General features: G+C 40.3%; 1 protein-coding gene across 3 annotated transcripts in view; it reads right to left on the bottom strand.

Annotated features, from left to right (window-relative positions):
* Positions 1 to 20,615, bottom strand: part of ACAN (aggrecan) — a 186,094-nt gene that overhangs the window by 31,318 nt on the left and 134,161 nt on the right. For 2 of the 3 annotated variants that reach the window (XM_082256049.1, XM_082256050.1), the window contains one exon: positions 1,728 to 1,841. The exons of the other annotated variant lie outside the window; for it this stretch is intronic. In XM_082256049.1, coding sequence (XP_082112175.1) covers positions 1,728 to 1,841 — 114 coding nt within the window. The remainder of the gene's footprint in view (positions 1 to 1,727; positions 1,842 to 20,615) is intronic. 3 annotated transcript variants of the gene reach the window in all.

Genomic DNA, 20,615 nt, shown 5'->3' with positions numbered 1-20,615 from the left:
CTTGTGAATGAGCAGCTCAAACCAACTGTATACATTTATTATATATATTATATATATATATATATATATATATATATATATATATATATATATATATATATATATATATATATGTATGTATACATATATTATGTATACTTATATTATATATATTATATATATATATATATATATATATATACGTATATATATATATATATATATATATAATGTATACAGTTGGTTTGGGCTACTCATTCACAAGAATTACGTATATATATATATATATATGTATATGTATATATATATATATATATATATATATATATATATATATATATATATATATATATATATATATGTATATGTATATATATATATATATATATATACTGTATGTATATATATATATATATATATATATATATATATATATATTTACATAAAAAGTACAGTAAAACTGCAGGAAAGGGCACTGGGGGGCAATGTAATGTGAATTTTTTTTATTCTGAATGGTATCAGTGTGTTTGGTGTTTTTTACATTTGAATTTTCCGCCGGTTCCACCTCCCGGCGGAAGTCACGTCGCCGTAGACGGAAGCCGGGGCTCGCAGACGATAGGGAGGAAGCTCCGCCGCCACATACCGCCCGCATTCTTCGCTGGATCTCGGAGAAAAGGTACGTAAAACCTTTACCAGGATCCAGCGATCTTCCTAGCGCTACCCCGAGTGTGGCTCAGGGTTACCGCTTTTGGCTCTAAAATCTAACCCCGAGTCACACTCGGGAATACCGCTAGGAAGGTTAAAGGACGTTTTTACCAATTAACTTGGTAGATGTAAATATTACTACATAGAGATAGAAGTTTGGTTCATATATAGTGGCATTGACCTCACCCTATGGGGATACCTGTTATGGTCAATTACATATATTTTATGATTTACAATAAAGGTTACATTTTAGATAAGTGGCCTTTTGGTGCGTACCCTCGTCTAGTTCTAGTTCATCTTTGCCACGGTTAAATATTGTCAATATCATAGGATTTTGTTTACTAAAATTCATAAATAGTTTACATGGACCAGTAGGGCAGACTTCTGATCCTTTTAAACCCAACTCTCATACAGTGAATGGTGGATTTGGTTTGCAAAAATATTCAGGTAGTATAAATAGCAGAAATGCTAACAGTGGAGTTTATTTACTAAAATTTGAGAGTGCAAAATCTGGTGCAGCTGTGCATGGTGGCCAATCAGTTTCTAACTTCAGCTTGTTCGATTAAGCTTTGACAATATAACCTGGAAGCTGATAGGTTTCTATGCAAAGCTACATCAGATTTTGCACTCTTCAGTTTTAGTCAATCAACCCCAACGTTTTCAAGCTAAGACTAAAGATTTCCCAGGTTCCTTTGTTCTATAGGCCCCATAAAAATTTCTAGTTGTAGCTTAGATATATTGATTCTTTGGGAACCTGTAGTTGTTTAGGAAACCTTAAAAGAGAAGACACACAACAGTAACTTTCTTCTTGATCAGGTCGAATGTAGAGTTATTTCCTGTAATCTGAAATAAAATCTCATTATTCATGAAGAAGAGGGAGAGAAACTGAAAGAGACAAAATCAGATTATTCACTCTTCTCTCACAGGTGGACCTGAGCCCACCAAGAAACAATCACTACCCTTGGCTTTGGAAAGGAGGGACGGACTCATTTTGGTTGGGATGCAGTTGTTAGTAAAATTAGCTCAAGCCACATTGGTCGTACCGATCTGACATAGGTCCCCTCCGTAGCTGGGAAGGCATAAGCATTTGAATGAGTCGATGCCATCAACGCAGGTAGCTCCATTCACACAAGGGCTTGGAAGGCATTCATCAATGTCTGTAAAAAATCAAGGTTCTGCCATTAGGACCTAGGACTGCTACCTAACAAAAAAAGGAGAGCACATCTGATTACTTGAGTTGTGCTGTTCAAATGCTGCTTTTAATGGAGACATATATATATGTATGTCAGTATAAGGACATAGAAACAGTGTTAGGCTAATAGCGCAAGTCTCATACATGATCCAGTCTATAGTAATTCACTAAAGTATTTAAGTGTTTAAATTCAAAAATTTTTTTTATTTTTTTTTTTTATCTACAGTGCACTGAATAGTAACCATGGTTGATTTTTTTTCAGTTATAAAATATAAGAATAACATAAATGTATCATTATTTATTATACAACCTTTTATTTGGGTTACAAATTTCTTTTCATAAAGTTAAATATGTAAAAAAAATGAACTGCAGAAATAACTATCCTAAAGTACCATAAAAATAAAATGTATAAGATTAAAATGTATTAATACAATTTAATATATGAAAAGTAATGTTATCAGACATGATAACTTGTACATTTAAAATCCGATTGTTCAGATTATAATTCAAACACTGTAAAAGTAAATGTTTTTTCTTGTACTTTATTTGTCTCTGGGGTCAATAATCATTAACCGGAGTGTAACGCTGAGTGTTCACAAACACAATTTGTTGCAAACAACCAAATTGTGTTGTTTTAAGCATAAAGCATTATAACTAATTCACATACTTCCCTAAAATGGATGTATGCGTGTATTAGGAAAAAAAATATTTCAACGTTTATATCATATTTTTTTCCAGGGTTGGTTACTGACATTTATTGATGCATTTATAATATGTTGAAAAAAGGTGTGAAGCCACATTAAAAATAAATATACGGCTTTTGCACAGGAAATAAGCTCACTATTTGTGCCATGTAAGGAAAATGCACACTCAGCGTTCTGACTTAACAGAAATGAGAGTTAAGAATTTTTTTGTGGTTTTTCAAACTGTTTTTAAGGCTTAAGGGTTAACGCTCTTAGCCCAGCATGCTCTGTGTTTGACAGCAAGCAGCAGCCATTTGAACCAGCCCTGAATGCACAACCGCTGACCAAGTAACTCGTTTCTCCTTTTTATTTTTGAATTAGCAACAATTAAGTTTTAAGCACGCCATAAGGGAAAATTAGGCATTTAGCTAAAGCAAGGCAAACAGCAGGGGAAGGTGGGAGCTCTGACAGGCAGATTAGGACTTTCTAGGCTTCTTTGCCCCTAATGAGCTAGCTGTGGTGTCTCTCATTTGATTCCTGGAGAAAAAAAAAAAACAGAACAAGAGAACATATCACCATATTACATACCAATAACCCACCAAATGTTTTGCAGAGGATCTATTAACATTTACAAGGCAATACCAGGGTAATGTCATGTGATTATTTCAGCCATGTTTTTACATTGCAATCTCTCACTTTTTTATGAGAAAAAATGGAGTCCAACAACATTTGTCAAAAGGTTGTTGGAGGATCTTGTTTTTGAAGAAACAAGGGGTATATTGGAAAAGGAGCACCACGCCATTGTTAAAAAGTCAAGTAAATGTCTTCATTAAAAAATCTCACAAATAAAGTCAAAATTTAACAGACTCACCTGGACCTTTTAAGATCTCTGGTTAGGCAACTCTCCTACATGAAAGGGCCTCTAGAGGGTGTTTAAGATAGGATCCAATGGATATAGTAGAAATGGTGCACCACGCCATTGTTAAAAAGCCAAGTAAATGTGTTTCTTCATTTAAAATATCTCACAAATAAAGTCAAAATTTAACAGACTCACTTGGACCCTTTAAGATCTCTGGTTATGCAGCTCTCCTACATGAAAGGGCCTCTAGAGGGTGTTTAAGATAGGATCCAAGGGATATAGTAGAAAGGGTGCACCACACCATTGTTAAAAACTCAAGTAAATGTGTTTCTTCATTAAAAATATCTCACAAATAAAGTCAAAATTTAACAGACTCACTTGGACCCTTTAAGATCTCTGGTTAGGCAACTCTCATACATGAAAGGGCCTCTAGAGCGTGTTTAAGATAGGATCCAAGGGATATAGAAGAAACCACACCATTGTTAAAAAGTCAAGTAAATGTGTTTCTTCATTTAGGAAATCTCACAAATAAAGTCAAAATTTAACAGATTCACCTGGACCCTTTAACAATGGCGTGGTGCACCCTTTCTAATATATCCCTTTGATCCTATCTTAAACACCCTCTATAGGCACTTTCATGTAAGAGAGTTGCCCAAACAGAGATCTTGTACCATACACTACAGATTACATCCTACATTATCAAATGCAACAGACTTTTAGATCTAGTGCCTCCCACCCACATCTCCCGTGTTTTCTTGAAGGCACCGCGGAAAGTTTTTTGAGAAAAAAACTTTCATCTGTTACTGAAAAATGGTGTCCCCAGCATTGTCAGCTTATCATATGTTATGCAGATTGCCTGGCTTATTAGATTTAGACAAGGCCTACTTGCTTTAATCAGAAATCACCAGTCTAATTTACTTGTGTCTGTAAATAACTGGATACGTCGAAAACCCATACTTTGCTAAGAAATTAGATAGATCTGCAACATAAAACAGGCACTATTAGGGTTGGTTTACCAAAGGCAAATATAATGTGCACTTTGCACTCTGCAAGTGCAGTTAACTGCACCAGAACTCATTAAATGAGGCAAAGCTTCACTTTGGAAAGAATACCCAATCAAAAAAAAAAAAAAAACGTAATTTTTACTTGCAAATGATTGGATGATGAAAGTCAGCAGAACTTCTGCTCATTTACTAAGCTCTGAGTGCAACTGCACTTTGTAAAGTGCACAGTCTATTTGCCTTTAGTAAATCAACCCCTATGAATACTTTCTAAAATAGCTTTGAAAGGGGAACGTGTTTTTCCTCTTATGAGGAACCTTATGTTATAGTTTAGTTTTAGACTTGAATTTCACGATCTTCAATTTTCAAGGCCATGTTACAATCAGCATGATAAATGAACCACTCCAGGGTAAAGCCTGGTACACACTAATAGCTTTTTTTCATTCAACTCAACGAGTTGAACAAAAAGAAACTGACAACGGTCGAAGCCACTGTACTTACGATCCGATGATTGTACAGCAATCTCCCCGCTTTGCGGTTGTGTTCTGACAGGGGGTCAGCCCCCACCAGACCTCTCTGGTCAGCGCTCCCAGCCAATGGCTGAGAGCGCTGATTGGGAGCCGGTGGGCTGTTGGTTTTCCAGCATGCTCATCTGACAGAAGCCAGTTGGACTGGCTGACCTATACACGTGCCAACTGTTGGTTGTTTTTGACCCTTTTCTCTTCAAAGTCCTAAAATCCACCTAATCTCATCCTAACATTAACCTTCACCCTAAAATTGAATAATTAACCCTAATCCTAAAACTAACACTTAACCTCCTAAAACGTAATCCCAACCTTAATGCCTAATATCACTTAACCTTACCCTAAACTTTAATTAACCCAACCACCCTAACTTAATCCCTAACATGAGTTAACCCATTCAACATCATACTTACTTTGAGTTTGATGAAAGTATTGAGTCAGCCTGCCCCATGATCGGTGCTAAAACCACATGGTGTTTGTACTGAAGCAAAGCAGTAGCCTCCCCCATACATTGGAGTATAAGAGGGAGGTTGCACCTCACAGAATCATGGGACAAAGGGAATCATGTGCAACACGTAAGTGATGTGAAAAGCTTGATGAATCTGTCTATAAGGGATTATAATTTATGGGTCACACACACAGCTAAATATCAGTATTTCCCTGTATGAAAGTGGAAAAGAAATTTACAATTTCTGATTATTTGCTACTTTGACAGTTTGACATAATTTATAAAAATGTTGGTTTATCAGTGTATTGTTCTTTCACGGTACTTTTATAGTGGCGTATATGAAAAAAATGAAGTCTATGATACCAGAGCAAGTGAGAGGCATGTTGACACACCTTCAGGTACCTTATGATTGGGATGGTTATATTTCCACAGTTCCTTCAGTCTAGAAGGCCTCCTATATATACCACTATTTGTGTATCCTGTCAAATTACCGTCTATCAACAGGTTTATACTTGATGCTATTTATGACATTTTACCACTTTTATTTGCCATTTAGGGTTAGATTTACTACTATTTCTTCACTTTATTTTTTACTAGTTTAATTTTACCAAAAAAAGGGGCTTCTGTAATAATAACAAACTGTACTGCTTTGACTTAAGTTAAATAATGTTCTAGTTACTTTGTAGGCTATTTGTGTATTTCCCCAACCCAAGCCGAAAAACTCCAAGAGATGGTATTTCTGCATCCTGCCTTGTTGTTAGAACGTTGCTATTATGCTTTCAGCCACCGATGTTCATCCCCACCATCACAGGGGATTTCTCTCTCTCTCTCTAATAAAAATAACTCCTTACATGTATGGTTTTCTATCTCACCTGGTATAGCAGTGGTGAGCTCAGAGTTACTGTGACAGAGGGGTGAGAATGCGTGCAGGCATGAGCATTTGTTTGGAAGACAGAGCTTGCTTCTGGGACAGTGGGGGCAAGCATCAACAGTTGGGAGCATCTTAGCAATGTTCTAGGACAAAAGGCAGGATGGGGGAATGCCATCTCTAGGATGGCTTCAGGAGGCTTCAGGAGGTATGCAACTGGCCTACACCTATAGCAAGGGAATTATTTAACTTTAGTTTGTTTTCATCTACAGGCACCCCTTAGCTGCAGTTTTTGGTAAAGGTGAACGAACCCTTTAAGCTCATACAACATACCTAGTACTTATTTTAGTTTTTCTGCATATGAAATCATAAGTGTTTTGCGGCAAGGGTACCTAGCTGACATATCAGTGGTCAAAAGAGCTAGGACATCACATAAGGGAGGAAGATATTATTGCTGTGAAAAGGTAACATTTAGGGCAACGTTTACCTTTAGAATTATTTACAACTGTGCTGTTTTTTGGATACATTGATTACACTTTTTGGTTAGTTTTTATCCCCAAAGACCATATTCATCTACTTGTTCCCTAAGAATAGCATATCAAGAAATTATCTGTTTCTAATACAACAACTCCATATTGTTTATTTATTCACTACATTACATTGGTGGATCCCAATGAACTATGATATAATCAGTGTAGATCTGGTTTTTGTTTCTAGGTAAGCTTTGCATACCTTTTTATTTTTTTATACTGATAAAACATTTTATTGGTTGTTCTGAGAAGTTAAACTCTTCTTTCTTTGAATCCCAATGTTAAACTAATAGATTTATTTAGGAATAGATGTAAACTCATTCATAATCCAATTAAGTTTGCCAATAACAAAGAAAATCGCATCCATAGAGTTTTAGAGTATTAGGATGGTAGAGAATTCCACAATCTTGTAGCCCTAACAGTAAAGAACCCCCCACGTTGCCTGAGGTTAAAACGTTTCTCCTCTAATCGCATTGTATGCCCTCTTGTCCTCATGCAATCCCTTCGACTGAACAGCTTTTTTTCTAAGCTGAGATCCCCATTGAGATATTTATAAATTGCTATCATGTCCCCCCTCAGGCGTCTCTTCTCCAGGGAGAATAAATCGAGCGATTGCAGACGCTCTTCATAATTAAGGTCCTCCAATCCCCTAATCAGTTTAGTTGCCCTTCTCTGGACTCTCTCCAGCTCCAACACATCCCTTCTGAGGACTGGCGACCAGAACTGGACAGAATACTCCAGATGCGGTCGGACCAGAGTTTTATAAAGTGGTAGGATTATAGTCTTATCTCTGGAATACATCCCTTTCTTTATGCATGCTAATATTCTGCTGGCTTTGGCAGCTGCCGCTTGACATTGCATGCTGTTGCCTAATCTATCATCAACCAAGACTCCCAGATCCATCTCCATTTTTGATTCCCCCAAGGGTTCCCCTCCTAACTTGTATTGTGTTTTTATGTTTTGAGTCCCCAAGTGCAAAACCTTACACTTCTCCACATTAAACCTCATTTGTCATGTCGTTGCCCACTCCGTTATTTTGTCCAGGTCATTCTGTAGGATATCTGCTTCATGCTGTGCAGTTATTGCCCTGGCCAATTTTGTGTCATCTGCAAAAACTGATAACGAACTACTGATCCCGTCCTCAATGCTGTTTATGAATAAATTGAACAAGGTTGGTCCCAGGACTGAGCCCTGGGGCACCCCGCTTACTACCTCAGACCAGTCTGAGTATGCGCTGTTTATTACCACCCTTTGGACACGGCCTTTTAGCCAGTTCCGTATCCAAGAGCAAACGATGCTGTCGATACCTGCAGACCTTATTTTATAAATGAAGCGCTTGTGGGGAACTGTATCAAACGCCTTAGCGAAATCCAAGTTCACCACATCCACTGGTCTGCCCCTATCTAGCTCACAGCTCACTTCCTCGTAGAATGTTAGGAGATTGGTTTGACAAGAACGCCCATTTGTAAACCTGTGCTGATTACTGCTGATGATGTTGTCTTTAGCATAGTTGTTGTCTTTTGTTGTCTTTAGTCTTTAGGTAATAGTCTCATGTGTTTTTTTTTTTTAAATAACATAGTATACTTACCTCTTCTGTGCAGTTAGTCTTGCACAGAGCAGCCCCAATCCTCCTCTTCTCGGGTTCCTCTTCGCTGCTCCTGGCCCCTCGCTCCTGTTGAGTGCCCCCACAGCAAGCAGCTAGCTATGGGGGCAACCGAGCCGAGCTACAAGGAGAATTTAATCCTTGCTTCACATGCATGCACATATTAGACATGACCAGTTGACTTACCGACATTGCTTTAGAGTGTGGGTAGAAACCTGAGTACACCCACGCTGGCTTGCAGTTTCCACTCTAGTTCATCCCACAGTAATTCTAACAGGTTGAGGTCAGGACTCTGTGCAGGCCAGTCAAGATCCTGCACCCCAAACTCGCTCATCCATGTCTTTAGGGACCTTGCTTTGTGCACTGGTCCAAATTATTTGGTGGAGGGGGAATTATGGTGTGGGGTTGTTTTTCAGGGGTTGGGCTTGGCCCCTTAGTACCAGTGAAAGGAACTCTTAATACGTCAGCATACCAAGACATTTTGGACAATTTCATGCTCCCAACATTGCAGGAACAGTTTGGAGATGGTCCCTTCCTGTTCCAACATGACTGCGCACCAGTGCACAAATAAGGCCCATAAAGACATGGATGAGCGAGTTTAGGGTGGAAGAACTTGACTGGCCTGCACAGAGTCCTGACTTCAACCCGATAGAACACCTTTGTAATGAATTAGAGCCGAGACTGCGAGCCAGGTTTTCTCTCCAGCATCAGTGCCGGACCTCACACTCGTTAACCACTTTAGCCCCAGCCCTATTTCGGACACTTTTTGTTCACAAGTTAAAACCAGTATTTTTTCCTAGAAAACTACTTAGAACCCCCAAACATTATATATATTTTTTTAGCAAAGACTCTGGAGAATAAAATGTCGGTCATTGCAAAATTTTTTGTCACGCGGTATTTGCGCAGCGGTCTTTAAAACGCCATTTTTTTGGAAAAAATTTGAAAAATCACATTTCACTGCATTTAAAAAATACTAAACAGTAAAGTTAGCCCATTTTTTTTGTATATTGTGAAAGATGATGTCACGCCGAGTAAATAGATACCAAACATGTTACGGTTTAAAATTGCGCCCCCCCGTGGGATGGCGACAAACTACGGTCAATAGAGATCTCAATCTGCGACGCTTTAAATTTATTTAACGGTTACCAGTTTAGAGTTAGAGTGTAGCTCTTTTTTTTTAATTATTGCCCACGCTCTGGCGATCGCGGCGATACCTCACATGTGTGGTTTGAACAGCGATTTCATTTGCGGCTCGACTTGCGTATACGTTTTTTTTTGTGCGCGAGCTAACGGTGACGGGGAAGGCTAAATTTTTTTTTTTTTTTTTTTTCCTATTTATTTTTTCTTTTTTTTTAAACTTTATTACAGGTTTTTAAAAAAAAAAAAATCTGATCACTTTTATTGCTGTCACAAGCAATGTAAACATCCCTGGTGACAGCAATATGTCGTGACAGGTACACTTTATGGAGGGATCGAGGGTCTAAAAGACCCTAGACCCCTCCACTACACTTCCCTGTATGCAAAACGCCGAAAACGGCATTTTTGCATACAGCCGTTTTTCAAATCTGCCGCCTTTTGCAGCACAGTAACCCGGACGTGACGTCATGGACGCCGCCTCCGGGTTACGTCATCGGAGACCCGATCGATGCCGTTTCCGGCATTCATCGGGACTCCATCCAGCCGGCGGACGTGCCGGCTGGGTGCTCGGGGCTCCCGGTGGGACGGTAGCCCCGAGCAAAGCCGCGGAAGGCGGCGGGAGGGGGGGGACGTCCCCTCCCGCCCCCCCGGGTAACGATCGAGCGGCTCCCGAGCCGCATCGATCGTTACCGACGGAAAGCCGACCGTCGGCTTCAAACAACGGTACCGGGATGATGCCTCTAGCTAGAGGCATCATCCCGGTATAACCACTCAAAGTCTGATCACGTAGAGGTTACGTGACTGGTAGTAAAGTGGTTAAACTTGAAGAAACTTCAACTTTAATAGTTGAAGCTGTTATAGCTGCAAAGGGTGGGCAAACTCAACATTTAACCCTACAGACTATGACTGGGATGCCATTAAAGTTCCTGTGCGTGTAAAGGCAGGCGTCCCAATACTTTTGGTAATATAGTGTATATCATGGCCTATTCTCTATAGTGGTGCTAAATAAGATCCTCAAGGCCCCATGTGATGTCTCTTCAAAAAAGTCACAACTTATTATCACAGCCCAGTTTTAAAACATCCTTCTCCTGGTCATAAAATCTATATAAAGAATGAATCTGCACCAAACCAAAGTTGAGGATCTGTCATATAGTACACGTTGATTACACCTAAAGCGCCATTAAGGGAGATACAGAACTGCTTTCAGAAAGCCTCATTACAGCTATATTATAAATGTAGCATAAGGAAAATTTTTACCAGCCCTCAAGTGCTCAGAACATGGCCACAATTACAATCACACCACTTAGGATTTACCTTGCAATGGCTTCCTGCTCCTTAATGCATGCTGGATATATCACACACTTTCAATGCTGTAAATCCCAGCATTTAAATAAATGATCTCCCTTAAATGAAAGCCCTTCTTCTTTCCCTCAATTTATAGATAAGGTGCATGTACAAGATACTGTAAATCAATCAGCACGGAGGTCTTTCATAAGTCCTGGACTCCCACCAGGCAGCAGGAACCAAATTCAACAATGAGTTCTCCCTTGAAACTACAGGCTTCATTAGGATGGACATTACGGATGTGCTGAATGTTCATTTAAACTGGGGAGATGAACCCAGTCTTTTTCATGATTGGATCTCCTTTTAGGGACAGCAGCATATCCTTTTATGGGATTCTCAGTATCTTCACCATTATAAAGCATTATATCCATCTAACATAAACATAACTTATTTGGACACTCACATTCTGGGTATTCTTTTGGAAAAATTTGGTACACAACCACACAGAGAAAACCACACCTTTTTTCCATAAATGCCACTACCATAACTAACAAAAACTTCCCTAAATTGCCCCCCCTTTGAAGATTTAATCCCCTTCCTGACGTGGCCACTTTTTGCGATATGGCACTGCATTATTTTAACTGACAATGACGTAGTCGTGCAATGTTGTACCCAAATAAAATGTATGTCCTTTTTTTCCCCCCCAATAGAGCTTTCTTTTGGTGGTATTTGATCACCTCTGCGCTTTTTGTTTTTTTATGCACTATAAACAAATAAAGGCCGACAATTTTGAGAAAAAAAACTATATTTTTTACTTTCTGCTATAAAACATATCCAATTAAAAAAAAATTGGAAAAAATCAAATTTCTTCATCAATTTATGCCAATATGTATTGTGCAACATATTTTTTTTTTTTACTAGTAATGGCAGCGATTAATGACTGCGATATTGCAGTGAACGATTTGGACACTAGCTGACATGTTTGACACTTTTTGGGGATCACTGTCATTATTACAGTGATCAGTCCTAAAAAACAGGCACTGACACTATGCTAATGTCACTGGCTGGGAAGGGGTTAACATCAGGGGCGATCAAAGGGATAAATGTGTTCCTAGCCAGTGCTTGTGTACTGTGGGGGGAGGTGCCTTTTACTAAGGGAACACAGGATCAATGCCTTCCTTACTGACAGAACAGCGATTTGCCTTGTTTACATTGGCAGATCAGCGTTCTGCCCTTGCACTGAATAATCACCGGGTGCCAGCAGACATCAAGTCCGTGGTACCCACCGCTGGGCTCCAGCAGTGTGTGATCACAGCGAAGCGAGCTGCTGATGGTGCACATGTTTGCTCTACCCGGAAGAGCCGGATCACCTATATTTACGCGATCCGGCACACAGTTGTTGCCCTGTAGCACTAAAACTGCTATGGGGCAGACCTGAAGTGGTTAAAATGGTTGTAAACCTCAGTCATGAAATCTGAACAAAGCACATATATCTGTAGTGTTTACTTGTCTACCTCCAAAGCTCTCAGTGTCCTTTTTCTCTGGTGCTTCTTCCTCTGTTATCAGCATGAGTCACTTCTGAGAAGTTTTCCCAACACATGACATAATTTGAGAGGGGGGAGGAGAGCTCAGCACATAGCTTGTCTATTCAGAACACAGCTCTGCATGTTCCTTTGTTCCTGGTCGGTGTGTAGAAGGGGGGGGGGTGTCCCTTTCCTCCAATCAGCTTTCACACACTGTAACTCCAGCTCTCCACCTCCTCCTCTCTGCTCCTCACAGAAGCAGAAAGTTTTAAGCACAAATCTGCACTTACGAATGTAAGTAGAGAAGAGAAGATTGCAGATATACAAGTAAAACTTTTGTAGGAGGATTTGTTTCACCTCTGTGTATCATCTGAAGCTATTCACTTTACTGGGTATATTAGAGGGTTTACAATCCCTTTAGGATACTGAGTTAGACCTTGTGGTGGTCAAGTGGCACTATAGGGTGTTGTATGTATTCAGTAGCATTCCTTATGCAGGAGTATTCAATCAAATTTACATATTTTAGGGCTAATACGCAGAAAAATGGCCTTTAGATTTTTGCCATTTGTGGGGAGAAATGATGCTGTCTGAAGACACATCTGAAGATGAATTTTCCTTTTGACATTTAATATCCCTCAAATGCTCTTCCATGGTGGTCTCAAACTCTCTTTTTGTCATTCCTATATAGCAGGGGCGCCCAACCTTTTGAAGAGCGAGAGCCACTTAAGAGACTTGGTAACCAGTCATGGGCCACAATGAGTGGAGAGGGCAGATAGAAGGTCCATGTCCACTCTGCATATGCCCACTCAACTCTATAGAGCTCGGGTGGACACCTACACAAGTTTACAACTGCCACTCCTTAGAGGTGGATGGAGGGTCCGATTGGGTTGGACCTGGTTGGATTCTGTGAAAGGGGCTTAAGGTTGCTTTCACACTGATGCGCTGGGGTTTACCTACACCACCACAAAATAAATTAATCTGACTGACAATTTAAGAACGTATGTAGTGTAAATTGTTGGGATACATTGAAATTGTCAATCATATCTCATATTTCTACATATCTACAAACATAATTACATCAATACTTTCCTTTTTTTCCAATTTTTATCCCAACACTTTCTGAGGCCTGGAATTCCCTGGTCATGATGTCTCACAATTGTCGCATGACTTCCTCAACATATTGTTCCTCGTGTGGCAGAACTACACTGTACCCTTGTCATTCATTTGATGACAATATCCTTCACCTTGTCAAATTAATATGCTGCGCTATCCAAACAAATAATACATATATCTATGCAATCAGGGCAGGGTTAATATAGTGGCGATTGGAGCTGCAGCTCCAACCCCCTTCGTTAAGATAGGCCCAGACCAGTGGTGGTGAAGTGGAGTGGTGGCCTGAGTCACTTATGCTGCCCAGCCCTGCTCCGTGTGCAGTATGCACATGATTGATATGTAAATTGTGGTGACATTGATGTGTTATTTAGTCCCAGCAATGGAATGTAAATCGCGGGCACCCTCTCTCTCTCAAACTGCCCTCCAATCCCCCCTCTATCTACCCCTCCCTCTCTCTCTCACCCCCCTCTCTCTCACCCCCTCCCTCTCTCACCCCACCCTCTCTCTCACCCCTCTCTCTTTCAACCCGCCCTCCCGTCCCCCCCCTCTCCCTCACCCCACTCTCTCTCACCTTTCCCTCTCTCTCTCACCCCTCTCACCCCCCCTCTCTCTCACCCTTACTCTTTCTCTCACCCTGCTTTCTCTCAGCCCCCCCCCCTCTCTTTTTATCACCCCCCTCTATTTAATTCATTTTGTTTTAACAAATAATTGTTTGCATTTTAATTTTTATTTATTTCCATAAAAAAGGCCCACCAGAACCCTCAGCACCAGGCCCATGATGCTCTTCATCCGGCCCTGTATGCAATAAACAGATGAATCAATAAATCCACATTAAAAAGTGAATACATTCAAAATAAAGAATTAGAAAGTTAATAAAGAATTGTGTTCTGTGAATAAATAAAGTTTGATGTGTGAATTCCACGTCACAAGTGTCTCCGTCACCACAAAGATACACCAAGAGGCCTACTAAGAATACATGGCTCTCTAATTATAGAGAAATCATATAAAACTTTATACAACTGTCCTTGATATCACACCAGATCTCCAGCACTCCTTGAACACATGGATATCTCAGAAGGGGTATCTCCTCCAAGGATCTTCTCCAGTTCTAACTCCATGCAAGCAAGTATATTAAAAAAGAAAGGAGACCAAGCGCTCCACATAGTGTAAAACCCAACGTGCAATTTATTATAATAGCTGAAATGTACTTACAAACAAAGTAAATAAAACAGCGGTGTATGTAAACCAAAGATGACGTAGAACCCTATTCTTTACCTGCTGTAATCTCAGTAAGGTTTCCATGCACTGGGTGTTAGGTTGTCCTGCCCTATAAAAGACCAATCCAGATCATGTAGATCGCTTTCCAACAATTTCATAAATAGGGATAAACGTTTTAACAACAAAGGATTGTAATAATAAGTTGGGACTTGTATGAAGAGACATCACATGGGGCTGTAAAGACCTAATTAGCAGCACTATAGAGAAAAGGTCAAGAGTATTAGGGCAGATCTGTCAATTTTAACTTTATGTGTAATTAGGAATGTTTTATTTATTTATTTATATTTTTTGTATTTTGATATCGTCAATAAAGTGTTACTAAAGCCAGGAGCCTGCATTCACTATATATGGTCTCCTATAGTACACAGAACATGGAAATACAATAGTTTTGTAAATATAAACTGCTGCTAAATACCTTGTCTAATCAGCAGTATTTAGGAATCTTGTGACTTCCTTCGGATCCTGCTTAAAGCTTGTAGGGGGAGTTTTCATACTGCACTGGCTGTCCTATCAGGATGCAGGACCCCTGACCCTCTGTCTGGACAGTGCTGATTGGCCCTGTGCTGATCACATGCACCCTCCCAAGAAAAAACAAAACAAAAACCTCTCTAGCAATACACACCAAACTGAGCATGTGCAGCCTCCAGTAGCTCTGTCTTATCTGGACATGTTCTGGAGTCAGTGGAAGAAGAGAAGAATCTGTACATACAGGATCAAACAGCATTTTTACATAATACGGAGGATTAACCCCATAGGTTCCACAGTGAGTATAAAAAGTATGCTTTAAGGCCTATAAAGACTGATTTTACTGTTGTGGGTTTAGAAACACTTCAAGCGTTTTTGTTTGTTATTAGATATGAAGTAACGTTTTATAAAATAAATTAACCTCTCCGAGTGCAGCCATTCTTTGTTTAAGTCTTTTATAGACGAATAATCATTTTATCTGGTGGTGTCCACTAAAAGTATATCTAGAGGCAAAACTTTTTTTTTTTTTAGTTTTTGATGGAGTGGAGGTGGATTAGAACCCCTGTCAATTGTTATTGCTGTCTGTGCCCCCGTTAGGGAGAGTCACCCCCTCTATTTGTCCTGTTTACCATTATCATTTGAAATTTTGGGTTGTCCCCAGAAATGTAATAGAGGGGAAATCTTCCAATAGGGACACTAGTTATGGCGACCTGGGGGTCCCCAAGGATTTCCATTCATTTTAAGGGATTTCCTTTCACTTCCTGTTTGGCTATGGGATAGGAAGTAAAGGGACACAGATGGCGAAAAAAAAAAAAAAAATCAACAAAAGTTTTAATCCTTGCTCTATCCAAAATGAAAAAAAAAAAAGTTTTGCCTATAGTTCTACTTTAAGTCTAGACATAAAAGGTGTGAGAGGAAGGGGGCATTTTATTTTATTTCATTTTTTAGTTGAGTTATATATTTTTTGTAGTGATTTTTGCAAATGAAGAACAGGCCTTTATTAAGCTTTATGATGATTCCAGGTGTCCTTGGTTGGCTTTATTCGAACCGTATGAGTGTGCTGGTAAATACCAAAATATAAGTAATTCTCCACAATATATAGTATATTAATAAATCGGCAAGATACTAAAATGCTATCATGTGTAAGGTTCTACACAATTTTATTGCTGTTCAAGTTGCTATCATAACCCCTTTCATTTTTCTAAATTAGTTGACTTGTAAGCTGAAAAATAAAATAGCAATAAGTTTAAAACAACAGATGCTGGATATTTATGTATATAAAACTGATAATTACATTTGTGTTCCAATTTGGACAATCAGCATAAACTAGTCTTTAAAGTGGAGTTCCACCCTATTTTTATACTTACCTCCATCTTCTCGCTCCGGGTCACCTGAAAAAGAAATGGATAATCGCATATTTTTTTTTTTTTTACTTACCTCGTAGCGAAGAAAATATACTTACCTTACTTCCTTCTTCCTCCTTCTTCGGCCGCGGCCCGTCGTCACTTCCTGGCTCTGCAATGATTCCTGGGAGCTGGACGTCATATCTCCCAGGAATCATTGCGCCTGCACCGGCCCCGACGTCAGTTCCGGGTCGCGCGCGTCATCCCCTTCTAAACAGCTTCTGGGCGTGCCCAGAAGCTGTGGAGGGGTGACGCGCGTGACCCGGAAGTGACGTCGGGGCCGGCGCAGAGCATCGTGGGACCACAGAAGGCGGAAGAAGACACCGAAGAGGACGCGCTGGCTTCAAGCTGCCCACATCTGAGATGGCAGCGCTGGACAAGACGTTTGCAAGGTAAGTATTTCGTCTTGCAGGTAAGTGCAACCCGGGACAGATCAGAGGCTAGCCATTGTGGAATGCACTAGCCCTGACTGTCCCGGGGGTATTAAAAAAAACAAAAACAAATCCAGGGTGGAACTCCGCTTTAAACATATATTCAAAAAACATCTGGACCTAAAATTACTGCAGTATTTATTTTTGTACAAAATTTGTCCAAGTTAAGCTGTCTATATTACTTCAAGCAGTGATGCTCAACTCTGGTCCTACAAGCCCATTAGTAGTACATGTTTTCCCTATTACAAGGTAGGGGCACAGTTGCATTATTTAGTTATTGATGCAGGATATTATAACTATTAGTAATGAACCAAAAGTTGATTATCTTTTGCAGCTATAGATTAAACCTGGTTCAGGCCAAATTGGAGACCATAGATATATGCAGATCAGAGGCGTAGCTAGAACCTTCAGGGCCCCGGTGCAAGAAACCATGAAGGGCCCCCCGGACCCCTGGCTGGAGCCCTTCCCTTCAAGCCTGGGGCTCTTCCCACGGATCCTGGGGCCCTTCACTCTTGTTGCGGGGCTCTTTATTATGGACCCTTTCACAAGTTCTGCAGTAGGCCCCCTTCCGGCCATCTTGGGGCCTCCCCACGGTGGTGGAATGCCAGGGCCCGGTTGTAAGTGTGACCTTTGTGATCCTGGAAGTTCACCCACTGGTGTCAGTAGGTTTTATTTTTTGGTATTTTAATTGTATTATTTTTTATCATTTTATTTATTTTTTTATGATGTGACTTACTATGACTCTGTCCATTCAGAAAAGGAAGGAGCTTGTAAATTACATTTTTACCGACCCCTTCCTTGTTCTCTATTGTGACACATCACCTGCAGCAGCCGGCAGGAGAGGGGAGGGAGCACAGTGGGGGGGGGGGGACCAGGGGAGCACACAGGGGCCCAGAGACAGCAGAACACAAGTGAACTGGATAGGAGGGGAGGCAGGGGCAGCATACAGAGGAACCAATCTCCTCCATTTTCCTCCTGCAGCTACAGGAGGAAAAAGGAGGACAGTGATTTCCCTACATGCTGCCCTGCCGCCCCTCCTATTCAGGTGTACAGGGAGGCTGCTCAGGCCCCCTGGAGCAAAGGGCCCGGTTGCAATTGCAACCCCTGCAACCCCTGTAGTTACGCCCCTGATGCAGATATTAGACTTAATTACCTAAATTATATTGCATGTGATATTAGCAAAACAATCATATTTTAATTGCAATATATAACTAATATTTGTAGCTCTAATTTCTGAAAATAATGTTAATTATTGCAAATAAGGATTATTTCTTCTTAGTAAATTGAGCCTCTTGAATTGTAATTTTTTCACAATTTTTTTTTTAATTATTTAAAATGGTTACTGCCCTTACCCCAGAGAAACCATGCTAACTGCCATTCCTATAGCAGGAAGGTCACTGGATGCATGGTCCCATCATATTGATATCAGCACATATGCGGTCAGTATTGAGCTGATATTGCCAAAAAAACTAGTTAGAGGTCAAAACATGTAGGGCACCTTTTTATTTTACTCTTTTTGTTCCTTGGGAAATAGGATTACTGTGCTGCAAGATGTATTTGTTAACTGTGTGCCTAGCCAGTGTTTTTCTAAACTGTGGGAGGTGCTTTTACTAGGGAAGACATGGATCCATGTCCCTGCTTTGCAGAGACACAGAACCCATGCCTTCCCTAATTGCAGAATGGCAATCTGCCTTGTTTACATAGGTAGATTGCAGTTCTGTCTCTGTGGCTGATGATCGGTGGGTGCCAGCAGACATCGAGTCCGTGGTACCCACTGATCAGCTCCTGCTGTGTGTAATCACAGTAAGAGCGAGCGGCCGGCGGAGCGCATTCGCACCCCATATCCCTACCCTGAAGTGCAGGTTTACATACAGTATATATATATATATATATATGATCCTGCTATAGGGCAGTCTGGAATACTGTAACTTTTCCTGGAGCTTGAGGACAAAACTCTGCATAAAGCCCAACTCTGGAAAGACTGAAAATCCTGAATTGAAGTGGGGCTGTGCCTGCACTGCAAGGGTTAGCTGCTCGTTCATTCTAGGGAAGAGTAAACAACTGTCCCTCGGCATCATCACATCCAGTCCAGGGCTATGGACCCTGCAATGATCTTGATGATGTCAAGACCTTAGACTGCTAGTGCATGGGTGAGAATATGCTGTGAGGACTGGTCTAGCAGTGTGGAGGAGTGATGGATTGAGTAAATACATTTTCTTTTCTATGACCTAGACCTAAAAGACTATTTAAAGTGTTATTTCACCTTTTCAGAAAAAATATAACATGAATTAACCCCCTACACCAACCCCACCTCCCCAGTCCCCTCTGTACTTACCTCTGCGGGTGATAAGCTGTCAGAGCCACAGCTGGTGTAGCAGTCCATGGATTTTAAACCCCTTCTCTTTCCCTTTTCTTTAGAATCCTTTTGGGATGGATCAGGATGATTCTGATTAGTTAGCACTGACACGTGACGTAACCACTTTGACCAGAATCATTCTGATCCATCCTGGAAGCCCTGCAGGAAGAAGATGGAGAAGAGCAGGGATTTCAAACCTCCAAAACGCTACATTTAGTTGTGAGGTGGAGAGGGTGTAAGGCAGGGGCCTCCAAACTGTGGCCCGGGGGCTGGATGCGGCCCGTTGCTTGCCTTTATCCAGCCCTTGGGGCACTTTTCTTTCCACTAATATATTATATTTCTTTCATTGACACAAATAATTAGGCAGTATTCCTCAAACTGACACCAATGATAAGGCACTATTAATCCCACTGAAACCAACAATGGGGCACTATTATTCCCAATGATACCAACGATGGGGCACAATAATTTCCACTGATACCAATGATGGGGCACTATTTCTCCAACTGACATTAACAATGGGCCACTATTGCTCCAATTGACACCAATAATGGGGCACTATTCCTTCCACTAAAACCAACAATGGGACACTATTTCTCCCACTGACACCAGCAATAGGGCACTACCCCCCCCCCCCCAATACCAAAGATGTTGACTTTCACTGAGGCCAGGAAAATTTCTACTTCCAATGGCCATGGTCCAGCCCCCATGAAGTCTGGAGGACAGTAAACTGGCCCTTTATTTAGAAAGCTTGGAGACCCCTGGTGTAGAACTTCACCTGTTGATTTTTTCTGAAAAGGTGAACAAAAACTTGCAGAGTGGGTGCAGCCTCATTGCAAGAGAGAATTTTCAATTTTCCTGGAGTTGGGCTTTACATTTTTTGTTACTCTTTTATATTCTGCCATCTCTACTAATTATATCCCTGACTGAAAGAAAACAGAAACATGCCCTGTTAGAAAAAGAGTCTTAAAAAAAAAGAAAAAGAAAAAGAGTCTCGAGTACTGGAGTTGAACATCACTTTAGTACACCAAATGGACCTTTTTTTCTTCTTTTCTTTCTTTTGCACTTGCTGATATAAAGAGTGGATTATAATAGGTTGTAAAGTTTCCTAAATGCAGCTATCCTACAGTATTATATATATATATATATATATATATATATATATATATATATATATATATATTTATATATATATATTTATATATATATATATATATATATATATATATATAT

Source organism: Pelophylax lessonae (genome assembly GCF_965119305.1).
Source record: "Pelophylax lessonae genome assembly, chromosome: 4".
In the NCBI taxonomy this organism is placed as follows: Eukaryota; Metazoa; Chordata; class Amphibia; order Anura; family Ranidae; genus Pelophylax; species Pelophylax lessonae.
The sequence above is the reverse complement of the archived record's forward strand: the minus strand, read 5'-3'. Positions and strand labels throughout refer to the sequence as shown.